Source organism: Glandiceps talaboti, chromosome 13, assembly GCF_964340395.1.
Source record: "Glandiceps talaboti chromosome 13, keGlaTala1.1, whole genome shotgun sequence".
Taxonomy (NCBI): domain Eukaryota; kingdom Metazoa; phylum Hemichordata; class Enteropneusta; family Spengelidae; genus Glandiceps; species Glandiceps talaboti.
In genome coordinates this window covers 7,275,172-7,294,026 of record NC_135561.1, presented here as the reverse complement: position 1 = coordinate 7,294,026, position 18,855 = coordinate 7,275,172, and the positions used below count along the sequence as shown (strand labels likewise).

General features: G+C 33.1%; 1 protein-coding gene across 1 annotated transcript in view; it reads right to left on the bottom strand.

Annotated features, from left to right (window-relative positions):
• Positions 1-18,779, bottom strand: part of LOC144445014 (PAS domain-containing serine/threonine-protein kinase-like) — a 50,095-nt gene extending 31,316 nt beyond the window's left edge. The window contains exons 1-2 of the mRNA XM_078134565.1: positions 18,760-18,779; positions 17,476-17,647 (exon numbers count right to left, since the gene is read on the bottom strand). Of these exons, the coding sequence (XP_077990691.1) occupies positions 17,476-17,647; positions 18,760-18,779 (192 nt within the window). The remainder of the gene's footprint in view (positions 1-17,475; positions 17,648-18,759) is intronic.
• Between the last annotated feature and the right edge of the window lie 76 nt (positions 18,780-18,855).

Sequence of the window (18,855 nt, the reverse complement as noted above, 5' to 3'; positions counted from 1 at the left end):
ATTTAACACTTTACTATATTTTAGTGCCATGCATTTGCTATGGCAAAAATTATCCAGTTTTTCAATTTTTTTTTTTTTTTTTTAGAAATATTTGTATTTAGGGTACAAATCAGATGCAATGAAGGTAAAATCATTTTTGTAGGATGAGAACTAAAACTGTTCAAAAATCGCCACACCAATGTAAAAGTTTTAGTTTTTTATCCGACAATGATCTATTGATTTTGCCTTTAACATAAAATGTCCATGTATGTTATCATTCTTTTTCATTTAAATTATTACTTGTTGTACATTTTGTATGCTGAAAATGTCTTACATAATAGATCACTAAATGTCTCATTTAATGGGTGTGATGAGTTACTCATTGCCTAAATTTCCTGCATGATACAAAATATGTATGCGTCAACATTTGTTTTCAATTATTTACCCTGTGCAACTCAGCGTATATATATATATATATATATATATATATATATATATATATATATATATATATATATATATATATTCAAATCCATAATTTCTTCAGAAGACAGCAAATACTTTAAACATATTGTGTTTATAAAGGCGTTGTTTTCAATCATCTCGTTTAAACTTCTGAGAGACTCTGACTTAAATTAGATATTGAATATCATTCAATGTTATTAATAACATATGCTGTATACATATACCTGGCAAGTTTTATGGTGGCCTATAAGCTATAACTACCATCAGTCTCAGCTGTTATACTCTCAGCATGGTGTCCATTAACCCCAGCAGGCGAGTGTATATAAGTAGATTGTACATTGTGTACAGCTTCAAACTCATTTTGGCTACTCACATACTGGGTATTAGGTCTCTGTGTTAATATCCTCATCTATATAAATACTGCACTTCTCAAGGATATGTGCCTGTACATGCTGAGAGATTGACTGGCCAGGATACTAATAACACCCGCTAATCACTTGCAGAACATTTGAAATAAACTGTTCCTATTTCATATGAAATGGGAACACACTTCCAAAACATCATTTTCTATTTGATGTTTTGAAGTCTCATCTATATAAATACTGCACTTCTCAAGGATATGTGCCTGTACATGCTGAGAGACTGACTGGCCAGGATACAAACAACACACACTATTCACTTTGCAGAACATTTGAAATAAGCTAGTCTTATTTCATATGAAATGGGAACACATGCCCAAAACATCATTTTCTATTTGATGTTTGGAAGTCTCGTCTATATAAATACTGCACTTGGATACGTGCCTGTACATGCTGAGAGTTTGACTGCCAAGATACTAACATATACTATTCACTTCGCAGAACATTCATTTGAAAATAAACTGTTCTATTCATATAAAAATTGGAACACAGGCTCAAAACATAATTTTCTATTGATGTTTGGAAGTTTCTTCTATATAAATACTGCACTTTCCTGGCCAGGATACTAACAACACAGACTATTCACTTTCCAGAACATTTGAAATAAACTATTCTTATTTCATATGAATACTGCACTTCTCAAGGATATGTGCCTGTACATGCTACAAGAGACTGAGGATAGTAGCAATACACATCATTCACTTTGCAGAATATTTTAATATTTGAAAATAAAAATTCTATTCAATTGATATAAAACACATGCTCAAAAAAAAAAATCAAATTTCCAGGTTTTTTCATTTGATGTTTATGGCTTAAATTTCGCAGTAGTCAAGGTATATACACAACTGGACATTATATCTAGACTACAAATGTATTATTAATAAACAAAAATATTCCTGAAACAGTGTACCGACAAATACCCCTTGGTAGAAAGAAGATTAAATTCAAACCCAGACTGATGTTTATTACATGAATAACATCATTAATGTACAAGTATCATATTGCAAATTCAAATTTACCATCGTGATGTCAACAGACCTATTTCTGTCTGCAAAATAAATATAATTGAATCCAATATCATTTCACAAAATGATGAATATTGTTATGAATGCTTACTTGCTAAAGGCAGGTTTTATTTTCAATTTGTGATTTAAGATAATAGTGAGAGAAAAGTACTTTTCAGAACAAAACAAAACAAAACAAAACAAAACAAAACTAAGATATTGGATGAATAACAAGATATATTTGAAGGTTTTCAGTGATAAATAAGTATGCAACGGCTATTTATAGTTGTTTTTATACATGTACTTCCTGTAATTCAGAAATACATGGCAACAGTGTGCGAGGTTCCAAAACGGAAATATGTTGATTGTGAAATTGTTGATTAAATTTCAAGTTTTCACCATTTTCTGTTTCAAATGTTGAGCGCCAGAAAATACATGTAGCAAACATTGTGACAATATGCAAATAATACAGAAATGTAAACTTAATGTTATAGGTAATTTACACAAAACAGCTCATTAAATATGCAAGCTAGCACATCACTTTGCTTTCACTGTACATACATGTAGCTAAATAGGTGTATGTAAATCATTAATCGCTAGACATCCTTTTACTTAATAACTATGATGCTACACGTATGTATGATACTTCTATACACAAATAATTCATCATTAGATGTCCAATGAAGCTTGACTTCTCTCTCTCAGTTTTGTCGACATTACCATACCTAATCTATATACAAGAATGAAAATACTCTCAAAATTACACTTCGGCTAATCAAATATGCACGGCAGCTCATTACATATGCAAAGCTTTCAAGTACAATATGTGAAAGACTTTATAGTCTTTTGATACCTACTGACATTTTTCATATTTTCTTTCAAAATTAACAACTGTGACTCGTATACACAATAAACTGAATGTTACCATCTAGTGAGCAGAATAGCCAGAGGGGTCTAGAAGCAAGACTACCATCTATGCAGGTGTCATAGCTCATTAAATATGCAAGGCAAACCAATGGGTATCTTTTTCCTGTATATATCTTATTACATCTTCCCATTTGAATGAAATTAATGACTCAACATATTATGCAAAGTTCATAAATTTGTATTTCTGCATGTTTTCTGCCTGGAAATTGATATCTTCAAATATTTGGATTTTACAACAATGTAAGTGAGATTGCATGTTCTGTTTAGTCAAGAAAATATCAATTCCTTTGTTCTTGAATAATATAATATTGAGTAAAAAAAAGTAATGAAAATAGCTCCAAAATAACACTTATAAATGGCTGAATTAAGTGATGTAACAGTAAGTTTTACGCAGTTTACAATATAGTTATGGTGTTTTTGCTGTTTTTGGAACAGCTTTAAATTATACCGACAGGGTTGCATACATGTATATTATAAGAATTGCATAGATTGCTATACCTTGAACCATCATGTTATTGTTAGTAGGGAACTCGGTAAAAAAAACAACCCTGGGATTTGGGGTTGGTTTACTTACTGTTTGGAAAACATCCTCAAACCCAAAGGGATTTGATCACCACTTGAAATGATACAACATGTATTCAGTAATTTATTTTATTCTCATTTCTATTTTCAATCAATTTTCAATTAATGTCTTCAGATACATAGCATTTTGTTATTTCTGGAGTATTATCCGAAAAATCATAGATATGTGTTCTCAGTGATATAAACTACTAATACTATATCCCTGATATGTTGAATATGATTAGTATTCATGTCACATAACAAAGACTGTATCACATTCGTGTACATGTATCATGTACAAGCTTCTACTTTTAATTAAAACCAACAAATCGATAACAGTATTGAATTGAATATATTGATTATAAAGTCTGTTAACAACATAGTCTGCAACATCTTACATTTTATTCCGTGATTATTTCGTTAAAAAATGATCATAATTTGTGATTTTTGTGACATACATTTAAAATAAAATTATTATAAACAACACATGCAAATGCGAAAGTCACAGAATTATATTTATAGATATATAATAGTCATTTGCACATTAGTGTGTAATGAGACACAGATGCTAATCAAGTAACGGTAACTGGTTGCCATGGAAACTGATAATCGGTATCTAGTGGACTGATATACATGACCACAGACATAGATTTTTACTTTGTATATATTCATCATTCTCTATTTGTACAGTAGTGTGATAATATTTTCATTCCTTCACTTCATACATTGTGAAAGTGAACAATAGGATGATTATCATTTCCCCAGAGCTGTCATTTTTCACTTTTGGAAAAGTCACTGAAAAATAATCTTTACACAAGAAATTGCACTAGAGTAGATGGGTATATTCATATTTTATCATAATTCATGTCCTCAGCCAAATAAAAATTAAAAAATTTCATACTTACATATGCATGATGAAATCTATGTTTGGCAGAGTTTTTGCTAAGGTTACGGAACTTTGGTAAATCAGGGGAAATTATTGGTCAAAAATTTGCATTAACTTTCAAAATCAATACTGTACAAGTAACTCTGGTTTAATCCCAATGAAATAACCTTGGAAATTACTAAGTGTAATAGTCCTTAAAAATTGCTGCCTGTAGTCTGTTTGTTTATTGTAATGCTGTTTTGCTCAATAAGTAAATACCTGTATGCAAACAAATACCCCCTTGCAGTCTTCCCTCTAATGATAGCCAAATTTGTCGTTGTGAGTCAAAATGATAAAAACTGCCATTTCTGGTGAGTCACAACATAGTAAGAGATAGGGGAACACCAAATGTTGCTGCGTCAGTAGAAATTGTCTGCATCAGTGGTGCGCCAAATTAGCTTAAAGGGAACACTGTTCCCTTTGTGAGAAAGAGATAATTAAATTCTGAGCATTAAAACAAACACATACCGGTATTGTGTTATATGTTGTATATTTGCTTTGATAAAATAATATAAAGTTATGAATCAAACACTTGTGTTGTACAAATGTACTTCAAGTGGAGCCTGGTGTGGACAGGAGTATTACTTGTTCACATATTACTTTCATCAAGTTATAACTCTATTGATTTCTTATTCACAAGTATACTCAACAACTAGCTCTATATTAAAACTCTAGGACTATAATTTTTTGGTACAGACAAATTTTTACTTTTATGAAGAACATGAAAATGTGTTGTGGCTGTTGTGATTTCTGTGCACCACTCTCAATAACGTGCAAATTTGAAGAAATTGCAAGTATATATAGGTTTACATTACCTTGCGTCCCTTTGATGTTTGAGCACCCATTATTAAAATTGTTCTCACTTTAACTTGATTCCATGTGTTAAGTGAACTAGTGAAGTGGTACTTGCAGTTACAACATGTACAGACATATACCAAGTCTATCCATCTGTTTCAAGTTGCTTGCCAAGACGATACTTCACTCTTCCAGCTGACTGTATGCATGACGCTCACACAGGCATACACGGACAGTACATGTATTATAACGCAACAAGGATGAGTTATTGCTACACAGGATATTATATATGCATGAGCTACACCCATCGGGATACTGTTTCCGTAGTAACCGTATTCAGCTTCTAGGCAGCTGTTACAGCTGGTTTCAGCTCTCACGACATTAATGTTATGCTATCTGATTTTTTAAATATATGATTCCATTCATGTGACATCCTATTGTACATGTGTGTGGCCTGTATCGCTTAAGCCCTGCCTTGATATTTACTGATTATCATGTATTGAGTTCACAAAATTGAAGAAATAATTAATTAATCAATTCAATCGCAATGTGCAAGTTGTATTTTTAGACAGAACATATTACTAGTATATAGATGCATTATTGAAGGTACATGTAATATAATACACTACATTTAAATACAATCTCAATAATGAGCTCATTATGGCAAGAAATTCTACCATGTTTCAAGTTACATAGACATACAATATGCATCATACATATGTTTTCTGTCACTATTAAATATGTACATATGTTCAGTGTGTAATTAGTGAATTAATTAAATGCGCTTACTTGGAGGGTGCAAAGGGTACATAGGGATAGAAAAGAAGGCATTGTGTTGAGTTCCTGATGTGAGAACAAAGTTGAGAAGAATTCATCAATTTTTCATATTTTAAATACAATTTCAAATTTCAGAACGTGAATTAAATCAGGAGACGAATTTCATTTACAGCAAATCAAAGATACAAAATAGATCCACTTAATAATAATATGCAAATGAATTCAACCAAGGATTTTATCTGTCATCATTAACATTTCTTTCTTGCTGGAATCTAATGAAATTTCAAATCGATATACACATAAAGACTGAGTATATAGTGAACATCACTTCAAATTAGATTTTGTTCTGTCCAATTGCTAACCATGCATATGCTGTACTCCAAGAACAAATAGGGGAACACCATTCCAGGAAATAGAGCCATTTTCATACACGATCATCGGATGTGTTCAGGAGTCATGACTCCTGAGTGCTTCTTCCCATCAGTGTAAAACATCTCTCATGAATATTCATTGTGCTACCATGAGTATGCATTTCTTCTGACTCCCAGCATGCCATAAAGGCACAAGATAAATGTTATGTTTCTCTGAAATCGTACGAAATTATAGGTGACATAAAATCATGAAATGACGCTCTATAACCCATACTTTATCAAAATTCCCTGGAGTTGTGTTGTCTTTTATTTATTGCTAGGACTATATGTAAATAATAACAATAGTATACTTATAAAAAAAGGTAAGTGCAATATGTATGTGGAAAGTCTGTCGGCCAGAAACAATGCTATAAAAGAATTATTATCAAATAATTTGAAATTGTTTATCCATTGTAATATGAAATGATTGGCTAACATGGTCTCTAATTAGCATAAGATAAATTATTCATGAAAACTGCATGCTGGGCTGATGTAGCATAACACGTTATAACACATTTTAAGATGTATCTCCTTTCATAACAAATTTTTGGTTAAATATTTTTGGTTAAACATTGAAATATAAAGTCACTACTTATAAAATGACTTTTTCCTTTTAACAGTAAAATATTGTTACAAAGGCTTAAGATAAGTTGCATTTTACCAAAAATGACATAGTTAAGTTGGTCTTGAATAAATATATAAATACATCTCATTATTGGGTACAACAACTATACCATGGAATTACAGCCACAAGAAACTGATTTCAAATGATGCATTACCATGGTAACGGATATGTAATACAATAAGACTAGTTCAAGTACTTGTTTAACTGATTAGGTATATTGTACGGTAGTCAGCTACAAATGTGCAATGCAAGAATTATCACATGAAGAGGCCATGGTGTTATCTCAAGTACACCATGGCCTAGATGAACTTGATTTGACAAAAAATCAATGATTTTTCAAAGGTTTACTGCCAATACAGGGGTTGCAAAACCAAAGGGGAAAGATCATGCCTACTTTTACTTTGTACATGCAGTAGATAATATTGAATTTTTGAGACTGAGGAACATCCTAGTACTGTCTATAAAAGTGGAAATCTTACAAAAACTTGAGAGCGACAAAATTAGTATGCTTAAAGCTATATTTGTTTTGTACATTGCCTCTAAATTTCATTTTGCATTGGATAACAACCACTTATAACTACTTCATCAATTTAGTTGACTGAAAACTGTCGGGGGACATAACTTCAAACTGAAATCATGAAATATTACAGACAACAGAAATACCTATATCAAAGTTGACACTGAAGGTGCAAACTGGTGAAGGCAGTTGGGATTTGGATAATGAGTATTACTTTATTCTATACAATAGTTCCAGCACAAAGATCCAATATTTGAAGTGCATGCTGAAAGCAGCTTCCGTTTTGTTAATTCTATAAAACTCAATTCCCATTAACCTTTTAATCTTTGATTCCCCTATGTGAATTTTTTTCTAAGGACGTAAAGTCTACAAGTCTGAACAGTCACTGGCTGAATCTCAACTAAGGAGGTTGAAATATTAGTCAGATGACTGTACTGTGTAGCTAATATAACATCTACATGAACCAACATGCTGTTTGTGTGCAAACTGATCTGATTCGGTTAAATCAATTCAAAATCAGTTTCTGTCCCAACAAGAAAACTGAGACTTCACTTTTGCATTTTGCATCATTTTTGAACCAAATTCTTTGATTCAACCTAATTGGTTCAAACTCATTTTAGTGCATATGGGGACAGGAGAATCGACTTTGATTCAATTTCAAGTGGGGGGACTGGGCTAATGTCTCTCCCGATCCCTTAATAAACTCTTTCACTGTGGGATAACAAAATAAAGTACAAACAACCTAACCTACTAAATAAAAAGACACTAACAGACAACTATAAATCACATGGCCAAACAATACTTTCTCAGTAAACAGGACAACTATAAATTCAGTAATGAACCAAATGAATGTCATGGTGTAATTTTACGGCACAGAGGTCAATTCAACACATGACATAAATGAATTACAATGTTTTTCAATGGTGTGGAACATCTACTGTTGCCTTCATTAGAATTAATTGAGTTCTTTCTAACATTGATAGTACATGTATTCAGAATGCTCTCAAGGGAAATGTACTGGAGTCACTTTCATGGGTGGCTGATTTAGATATTTCACACCTGTCTATCAATACAAGTATCATGCACACTATGTGTTGGATGTAGACAATTTCAGTTCCAAGTCAAGCATGTCTAGACCACGAAACTGAAAATTAAATGTCCTTTTCACTTTCCTGAAATACACAAACAATGACAAAAGTGCATGACTTTTTACTCAATGCTGCTGGCTTTGAATATAAAATTCTACCACCTATGACATAACATACTGCATGTGCAAACTAAAACATTTTGTACTGACCAAAAGCCCTATATACATTGTACACTACATACATGTACATCTTTGAAATGGAAATTAACAGAGCTCACCATTGAAAATAACAGATATATATTATATATCATATAATATATGCTATCTACCAATATTATCTTTCATTCAACCAATACAAGGAAAAGATGAGTGACATAGGGGCCTTGTTACCATAAGTCAATGACCTGTAGTCACAAACACTAGTGTGTCAGCAGTATTTTCAGGCTGAATGAAGAAAAATATAAAGAGAATAGCATAATTATATATATGTACACTTAATTTATGAAACATTAAATTACTGATTTTGAATGTTTTAACTCATACTTTACACAAGTAGAGTACTAATGACGCAAAGTAAATGTGCAGTTTTGACACAGAAAGACCAGAAAATAATTTTTGTAGTTTCTGTTTGAATGTGTACAACAGGGCTTGTGCATGGTGTAAGGAAATAACTCCTGTATTTTCTGTTTGAATGTGTACAACTTGGTAGTACATGGTGTGAGAAAATAATTCCTGTAGTTCCTGTAGGAACAGGCACAACTTGGCTTGTGTGTGGTACCGCAGTGTGTGAAAATGATAATGTAATGTAATCAATAGTACACAGTAAAAGTTAAGGTAAAGATGAAATTAAACTGAACTCACAGACTGTACTGGGTAAAGACAAGACTGACTAGCCATTTTACATGTATTCAGGTTGACTATATTGTACAGCTGAATTTTGAACTTCTTAATAATACAAAGGTGTTAGAACACACAGTACAGTGTCAGTCTAGGCATAGATTTGACCAAGTCAATTTGACTGTGTGTAGTCTAGAATTCTAAACTGGTACTTTTTATGTTTTAAAAACTTCATTACTAATAGTAATACCAGTCTAGTCATGACGGTTGTGCGAACACTGAAATCTGTGCTCCCCCAACCGTGTTCACATAAACAAGTTGGCATTGTCACGTCCCCACATGATTTTAGTTTAAACAAACTGAAGGTGGAGTCCTGGTTGGACATTTGCATATCAGTGCAGTCTGTTGTTGTTGTTGATACTTCACGAGTCGCAGGTGAGGTGACAACAGCCTGTCAGTCTGTGATGGATTACATGGACATGCGCCCTTTGTACTTCGTTCACCACAGGAGAGCACCACAATTTAACACCTTTTGTAACCGTCATGATTAGACATGGTATTAGTATGAAGTTTTTAAAACGTAATACTGTACCAAGTTTAGAATTCTAGACTAGACTGTACGTTATACAGCTGAATTTAGACTGTTATTAATAATTCAAAGATGTTGGAACACATAGTATCTAGAGTCTGATCATAGATTTACCAAGTCAATAGGATTCCTCTATTAAAGTTTGTTGATGTGTGTACTTTCATGTCTTTTGTGAGATACAGCCATGTATGAAGTTACAGTTACAGTAACTTACAATAAAAGCTTTAGGCATACAAAAATAGGGGGGGGGGGGAATTGTACACTGTACTGTACAGCAAAAATGCCTACTGTCAATTATGTTGAAATGACTGACAAAATATGCCTTAGGGACTATTAAGATCAGTCTAGACTCGCCAAAAAAAAAAAAAAAAAAAAAAAAAAAAAAATCAAAATTATCACCATGCTTTTGAAAACTATGGTAGATACAACTTGACATCATCCATGTACAATTTGAATCTATCATTGAATATACTTGTATTATGTAATATCATACCATTCTGGTTCAAAAATCAATACACAGAGAACATCATGACATTGCATCACCACAGATAATGAATGAGTGTTGGTTGGTTGACATTTTTCATGTTTATCATAAATTTCGAATTTGTCGTATATCAATCATATACAAGCTACACAGAGGTTAATGGTATTTTGTGACAAAATAATGACTTCCTACAACAGACCGAATTCTATTTTATTTTGAAAATTAGCTCTACGCGTTGATCTAAAGCATCTCTCCAGACAGCTATTACATAGATAACGTCATAACTTGGAGAAAACTTCAAGTATCCATGTAAAGTCAGAATTAACGAGACCATTAATACAAGAAGCCCATTACACACCAATTACTGACTTTCCATTGGTATATTTTCAAAGCCTGCATCAAATTACTATGTACAGCCTTCTTCTTTTTAAAGGACTTTTATTCTGCCTTGTTATATTTCATCTAATTTTCTTGTTTCCTCAGCAGTGTCTATTCTTAGTCTATCTTTTACCATCTTTATAAAATTGAAGCCTATTGAAATGCTTTATGGAGACTGTTTGTAAGAAAATGTAGAAAGACGAGACTAGAATAAATTCAGGAAATAATAGTCTGTCTTATGTTGATTTATTTGCCCAGTTGCATCATCTCCTACATATTACTCATTTTAACAAGATTTACATGCATATTTTTTAAGTCATATTCTGTTCTGCTTTGAGTTCAGTGACCAGTTTACCCTCTAATACTAAGTCAATATGAAACACCAATAAGGTGTATTAATTTCTTGTCAAGCATATGACCACTAGTGTAGTAATTTCTCATTTTTTGGCTAATTTGCTAATTCTTGTTATTTTGGCTGATGTCTATTTTAATTTCTTGTCACGCATATGACCACCAGTGTAGTTTTAAATTTCCCAAGAAATTTCTCATTTTTGGTTAATTTGCAAATTCTTGCTATTTTGACTGATGTCTATTTTAATTTCTTGCCACGCATATGACCACCAGTGTAGTAATTTCCCAAGAAATTTTTCAGTTTTTTGGTTAATTTGCAAATTCTTGCTATTTTGACTGATGTCTATTTTTTGTTGGGTGTGTCCACATCAAATTGACTCTCTGGGGAGAACATTATGGTGTGTGTGTGTGTGTGTGTGTGTGTGTGTGTGTGTGTGTGTGTGTGTGTGTGTGTGTGTGTGTGTGTGTGTGGTGGGTGGGTGGGAGGGGGTGTCTTCACTATCCCCATTGTCTCATAAACCACAGCCTTTGTTCAGCCTCAAGAAGTACAATATAATCTCTGGTTTGCGAGAATGTCCTAACCCTCACGACAACGTGTCTTTACGTCACTGGTTCTCCTGAGTTCGAAATATGAGTTTAGGACATAAACTTTGCCATATGAAAGCTTATTCCTTAGTAACCAATCTTTATTAAAAACAAAAGAAATTTTGCAAGAATGACTTTTCATGGACTTCATACTCAGTAATGAAATTTTCTACTCACAGAGTCATTGTAGTACACCCTGACGATGCTGATGAGACGTCATCGAAAATTTGATTCACTTCCAAAAATTTTTGACTGTGAGTAGAAATTGTCAATACTATTACTAATATAAAGAAATTTTGGTTCACCGTCTTGTTAAATCAACAATTTTTTTTTTTGCATTTCGTGAACAGTATTTGACCACTATTTTTGGTTCAATTTTTATATCATTTTCACCTCTATTTCAAAGCTTTGCATGTGAACCCTGATTTTTTTGTTCTAGATTTTAACTGAGAATAGATTGTACTTTTCTTGAACAAAGTATTAACAGCAAAAGTGTAATACTTTTATTTCCAAGATGTACAAATGTACACTTATAGCTACTACACGTAGCACAGTATTTCTTTAAAATAGCACTGGTACAGTGTGCCCTCTATTATTTAAGCCAATTTGACACGCCACTGACATACACAATTTCTAGTGACGCACCAAAATTTGGTGTTCCCCTATCTCTTACTATGTGGTAACTCACAAGAAATCACAGTGTTTCTCATTTTGACTCACAACAACAAAATTTGGCTATCATTGGTGGGCATACTGCTGGTACAGTATTTCTTTGATAACAAATCGACAGCTTCATGCCAAGTCTCATTGACACTTACAATTAGGTTGTGACCCTCTACAAAACAGAGACAAGATTATATACGGTTTTTACAAGAAGTTTAACGATAAAAGATTGAGCCTGAATACCAGTTGAGATTAAATCAAACTTCACATAATGGACCAATAGATTGTCATTAAGGTACACTTTGTACAATATACAGTGTTTAAATCTCACAAAATGGACCAATAGCTTGTTATAAAGTGTACACTTTTTACAATTTACGGTGTTTTCTTTTACATCATGACATCAGCTCTTGAGGGTTTTCCAAAGTGGATAAATTAATCAAATAGCCAGAACTAAATTGATCATTAGGGTACATGTACTGGACGTGTTGCCTTTAAGAATTCATTACCTTTAATCAAGCCTTTTGGATATATATACGTCATGTACGTGTATACTCACAGGTATATATTACATCACATGTAGTACCATGACGTGCACATGATTCATTCTTTAAGCTTGTATATGGTTTTTACAGGTAGTAAATGTATACAGTGTGTATAGTTTGTTAGTGGTTTAGAAATCTGATAGGGCTGAACAACACGACATATCTTACAGTGGCTCAGAACTCTGATAGGGCTGAACAACATGACATATCTTACAGTGGTTTAGAAGTCTGATTGGGTTGAACAACATGACATATCTTACAGTGGTTTAGAAGTCTGATAGGACTGAACAACACGACATATCTTACAGTGGCTCAGAACTCTGATAGGGCTGAACAACATGACATATCTTATAGTGGTTTAGAACTCTGACAGGACTGAACAACACGACATATCTTACAGTCTAGCAAACTGTTATCAATGCAGTCTATGGTAGTACTCTTTGCTATCAACATACATTGGGGTTATCACCATCTTGATTAATGGACTGTACTTTTACTAAAAGAGCAAGCTTACAACACAAATCAGACATCACTCAAAAGTCATACACCTATACTTCATAATGAGGAAATAGATCGCTTTTTCTGTCTGTGATTGACGATAAAAATCTAGACAGCAAATTTACCAGCAGAGATCTAAAACTGTGGATGCATTATATGGTGATTATATGCCCTGGATGAAAGGTAATGGACCGTGCTATAACAGAACAGCTTAAATCATTCCAGTCCTTCAAGCAGCCATTAATATTTCATTGACATCGTGTGACATATTCACCCATGTTATTACTGTTACACTGATGGATCATGTTGTCTCTAAGTTCTTCCAAGAGGAAATGACAATTTATGATTCTCATTAAATTTGCAGTGTCTGACTGTCTCTCACATAGTTCATACTGTACACACACACAGTACTAGTAGGAATTTGTATTTCTATATAATATATGAAAGATGTATGTATGTATGTATGTATGTATGTATGTATGTATGTATGTATGTATGTATGTATGTATGTATGTATGTATGTATGTATGTATGTATGTATGTATGTGTGTGTGTGTGTGTGTGTGTGTATGTATGTATGTATGTATGTATGTAGTATGTATGTATGTGTGTGTGTGTGTATGTATGTATGAATGTATGTATGTATGTATGTATATGTGTGTGTGTATGTATGTATGTATGTATATATGTATGTATGTATGTATGTATGTATGTATGTATGTATGTATGTATGTATGTATGTATATTTTTAATTTAAATCATGGCTTTCCTTTTTTCAAAATAGCACCAATGACGTTGAAGGACAAGTGTAAATTTTTGTTGTTGATGTTTATCTGGTTGCCTATCCAGCCTTGTTGTTATCTTTACCATATACATGTGTATGGCATCATTTGGGGGGAGGCATCATATTGAACAGTTACAGTGTTGAACTGTTACACACTGTGAGAGTGAGTCACGCACTGATGACTGTGAAGTAAATTAGATCTAGTAAACAAAGAGTTGTTCTATTGTTGAGGTTGGGGTGGGGGAGATGTCATCTTGAACTAAACATGTACATCTGAGCTGTCACTGTAAGAGTTACCAAACTGGGGAGTTATCGTACATGACTTCAACACATTAATGTAAAATAGTCTGAGTAAACTTTCCAATTGTTCCTTTGTTGAGATGGGGTGGGGGGCAGTATGCCCTCTAAGCCAATTTGACGTGCCACTGACACACACAATTTCTAGTGACGTACCAAAATTTGGTGTTCCCCTATCAGAGAATGTCAGTTTTTCTCATTTTGACTCACAACAACAAAATTTTGCTATCGTTAGAAGGCACATTGGTGGTGGTGTGTGTGTGTATGTGTGTGGGGGGGGGTGTCCTCTTGAACAGTTACACTGCTATGAGCTACATCTGAGCTGTCACTAAATGAGTCACCTATGGAGTATTTTAAGTATACAGGGGTGTTGTCATATATGACTAAAAACACTTAAACATACATGTACTACATAAAATAGAAGTGAAATTGTCATTCTTATCCAGTGCACCATTGTACAATTATATTTGTAAACAGTAATTACCAGCTTTTCTGTAGAATCTGACCTGTGGTGGGATATTCGTCTTGAATATAAATTAGCTGTGTGCTGTCATTCACTGTTGCCTTGTATGCCTCAACGCATACAAAAAAAGAATTATTGAATTATCATTATCCATTGCAAGTAACTTCCAGCTTTTTGTATTATCTGACTTGGCAGGAGGGAGGGGGGGGGGGGAGGTGGGGGGTCGTGTTGCGTTGTGTTGATGTTGTTGTTGTTGTTTATCTTTAACAAAATTAGTCATGCGCTGTCAGTCAGGAAGTCAACATGGACTATTTTAAGTAAACAAGGAAGTTACCATGGAAATGTATGATAAACATATTATGAAACATAGAGTCAAATTGCTATTTTTATCCATTCTACATTGTATGAAATTGTCAGCTTTTGTAGACAATCTGAGTCATTGGGTGGGGTGTGTCATACATGTAACAGATGCAATGCATAACTTATGAGCTACATGTACATCTGAGCTGTCACTCAATAGGTCACCTTGGAATATGTACATATGCTGTACAACATAGGCCATTGCCATTTATATCTTGACCTACATAAGTAGATGTAATAAAACTACCTTTCTTATCTATTGTTATCGTGAAAGATTGTCAGTTATTTACATATTCTCATTCAAGGGAAAAAATCCCCTTGAATACATGGTAGTGCCATTGCTACATGTTACAGCTACAACTGGGCCTTCACTTAATGAGTCACCAAGGAACACTCAAGACAACAACACATTACATTAATTTTAAGTTAAATAGTTACTCCATTATGGAGTAACTATTTAACTTAAAATGAAAGACATGAACCAAAAAGGCATGACATGTTTTGGTTATCGATTCATTTAACTGCAATTGTCATCTTTTGTATAACAATCTGACTCATGGGTATGGGTGGAGGGCCGGGGGAATCAGCTTGAACACTTGTATATTATTATGACTTGAATCCGAGCTGTCACTCAATAAGTCACCATGGACCAATAAGTCACCATGGACCACTGACAATAATAGTAACCATTTATAACTAAACAAAATATATCAACAACAAAATGTCACATGTCATTATTATCCACCACCTCTTCATTGTCAACTTTGTATATGATCTCACTCACAAGAAAAGTCATCTGGGACAGTTGCATAGTTACGAGTTACAACTGAGTTGTTACTTAGTGTCCTTTTGTGATAAAACAGTGCCTCACTCACAAAGATAACAACATTTACGGAAATCACATTTTTTATCATTTTGATATATACATACTTTTCCTTTTCTATCTACGGAAATAAACAATTCAATCAAATTTTGACAGACATGTGTCTAAAATTCTCATGATCTACAGCACAGACGATTGACAGGTTTTTGTATAATGTGACTCGAGGGCTTATTACCATGTCACATCTACAGATACAGGCTTTGATGTCCTCTGTGTAAGTGAACACACTGTAGCAATTATGATCCTAATGATAATGGGATTTTAATAGCATGTGAAATTGTACATGTAATTGGTACCTCACTCTAATGACATCACTTTAAGCACATTTGTCAACATGTATCTTGATGTTAGTTTTATAATTACAGGATTTTCTCAACCAAAATATTACACAAATAAAAAGTGTTCACGTGTTTATAGTTAGTGTATTACACATATAAGGTATACAATTATTTAGTCCTATTTTTGTCCAACTTTTCTTTAAAAATAACAATGGAATATTTATTCACAAAAGATGTATAAAATGTATACAATACAGTTGTACTGTCTCTATGAAAAGCTGTAATTCTAGGATTTTTCATAATAGTTTGATTATTAATATAAGTATATAATCAAGAAATAAATTATCATGTATGCTTAAAACATATTGTCATAGATATTTTGAATAGCAAAAAGAATATTATATTTCCAATATTTGGAGGATTCTACATTTTTGTCATACATTGTATTCTGTGTTGGAATGTTAGTAAATTTACTGTTTATGGCAAAATGGCAATGTTTTATTCAAGATTTATATATAGACTTTTACAACTTACTTTTTGTATACTTTTCTTTAACTGAAGTCATCGGTTATGTTTACTTAAAATTACAGAAATCAAAATATCATGTTTTGAAAATGGATAAAATGAGTTTTGATTGGTATCATCTTTAATTTTCATTTAAATCGTTTATTATACCTTGACTTGTGTATTTCTTGTTAAAATATGACACAACAAATACACTTTGATATAGATCATATACTAGTGTGACTTCTGGCATGTGGTATTTGTATGTTGATGCGTTATGAGTTTCTGAATGTCTAGCTTCCATGATAACATTTCATATTTTAGTTTCCCCCACTCCAGAAGTAACTTGTCAAAGTACACATCATCTTGTGTGCGAAATTGTACAGCTAAGAATTTCAAAGATTCAGTCTTATACTCTCTGAACGCTGGACTGTCTGAGGTACAGATGTAGGTGTGGTAGTAGGTTCAACATAAAAAGAACTTACCATTGGAGAACTCTTCCTATAATTCATTTTGAATGGTGATAGTACAGGTGATGCTGTAGATGGTCTCAGTGGTAGACTCTGTCCAAGTCTATCTGATGCTGGTGACATCTTTTTTTTCTCAAATAAAACACTGTGTCCTGTAGACTTCTTTTCTTTTGGGGCTGCCATTTTACTGCAATGTGAAAACCCAAAGCATATATTTATCTGTGCAGGTTTTTTTTCAGGAATTGGCACATAATTTTCATTTTTTATTTTTCTTTGGACACTAAAATTCTTTTTGATAATGCATAGTAGTGTGTACACAATTTATAATTGTGAACATGAATTTTCGAAACATAGTATTAAAATTGGAAGAGGGTCATTGAAAACACAGGTTACATACAAAATTGAAGCATTGATAGCTTATTTACCACAAGACTTAAAAAATTTGTACTCTGAAATTCTTGAAAATGAATTCCTGGTTCAAAACGTCATTGAATTCAATTCAACAATTCATGCATGAAACACTTAAATGTGTGATTATTCATTTTTCAGACCTTAAAGCAATTATCATAGTCACTGTGCATAATTTATTCACATCTTAACCTCCACATAATTTATCCTCATCTTCATCACCATGGTTACAGACATGGTTACACAAATTCTGCTATACATCCAATGGAATTTCTAATTAGGAAATTCTACTTCTCAGTAAAGATGGCTGACACATTTTCAATAAACCAACAAAATAAAGAATTCAATTTTGCAACATGAATCAACAACATAGTAGCAAAATATTATGACAAATGACACGGTCGCTTACGCGACTGTACCGAGTAACATTCAGCAAGTATTTTGCAGGTGGCTAGTTAGTCTGCAAGCAGGATCGCGCAGGACTAAGTGCTGCCTATATAGTGGCTAGGCAAACTGAACGATCACGGATCAGTACGATAGCAACAATTGTCTTACCACGAAAGTTAATATATTTGCAAGAATAAACGACGCTGTGAGCTTATTTTTTTCGGTCCAGTTAACGAACAGATTCTGTGTTGTTACTTGTTATCAATGATCAAATCGTTGTTCGTAAAAAGATGTATCTACAATATTCAATGTGTACATTCAACTTTGAAGTTCACGGTGACAAAAACATGTGTTTCCATCGCATCGCCTCTCGCCATTCTACAGTTATTTATCTCATAAAAGTGGATCTTCCTTAGAAATACAAATAAAATTCACGACTTTAACATCGATTTAACCTTGCAATTAACTCATGATTTGCTTATCGATCAAAAAGGGACTGTTTACCTGTTCAACGGGTCCGCCATTTTCTCTCGACAACTATTCGCTGCGTGCGCATGTTATTTGCATATAGCAGACAAAATCGTGTTTTCAAACAGTTTA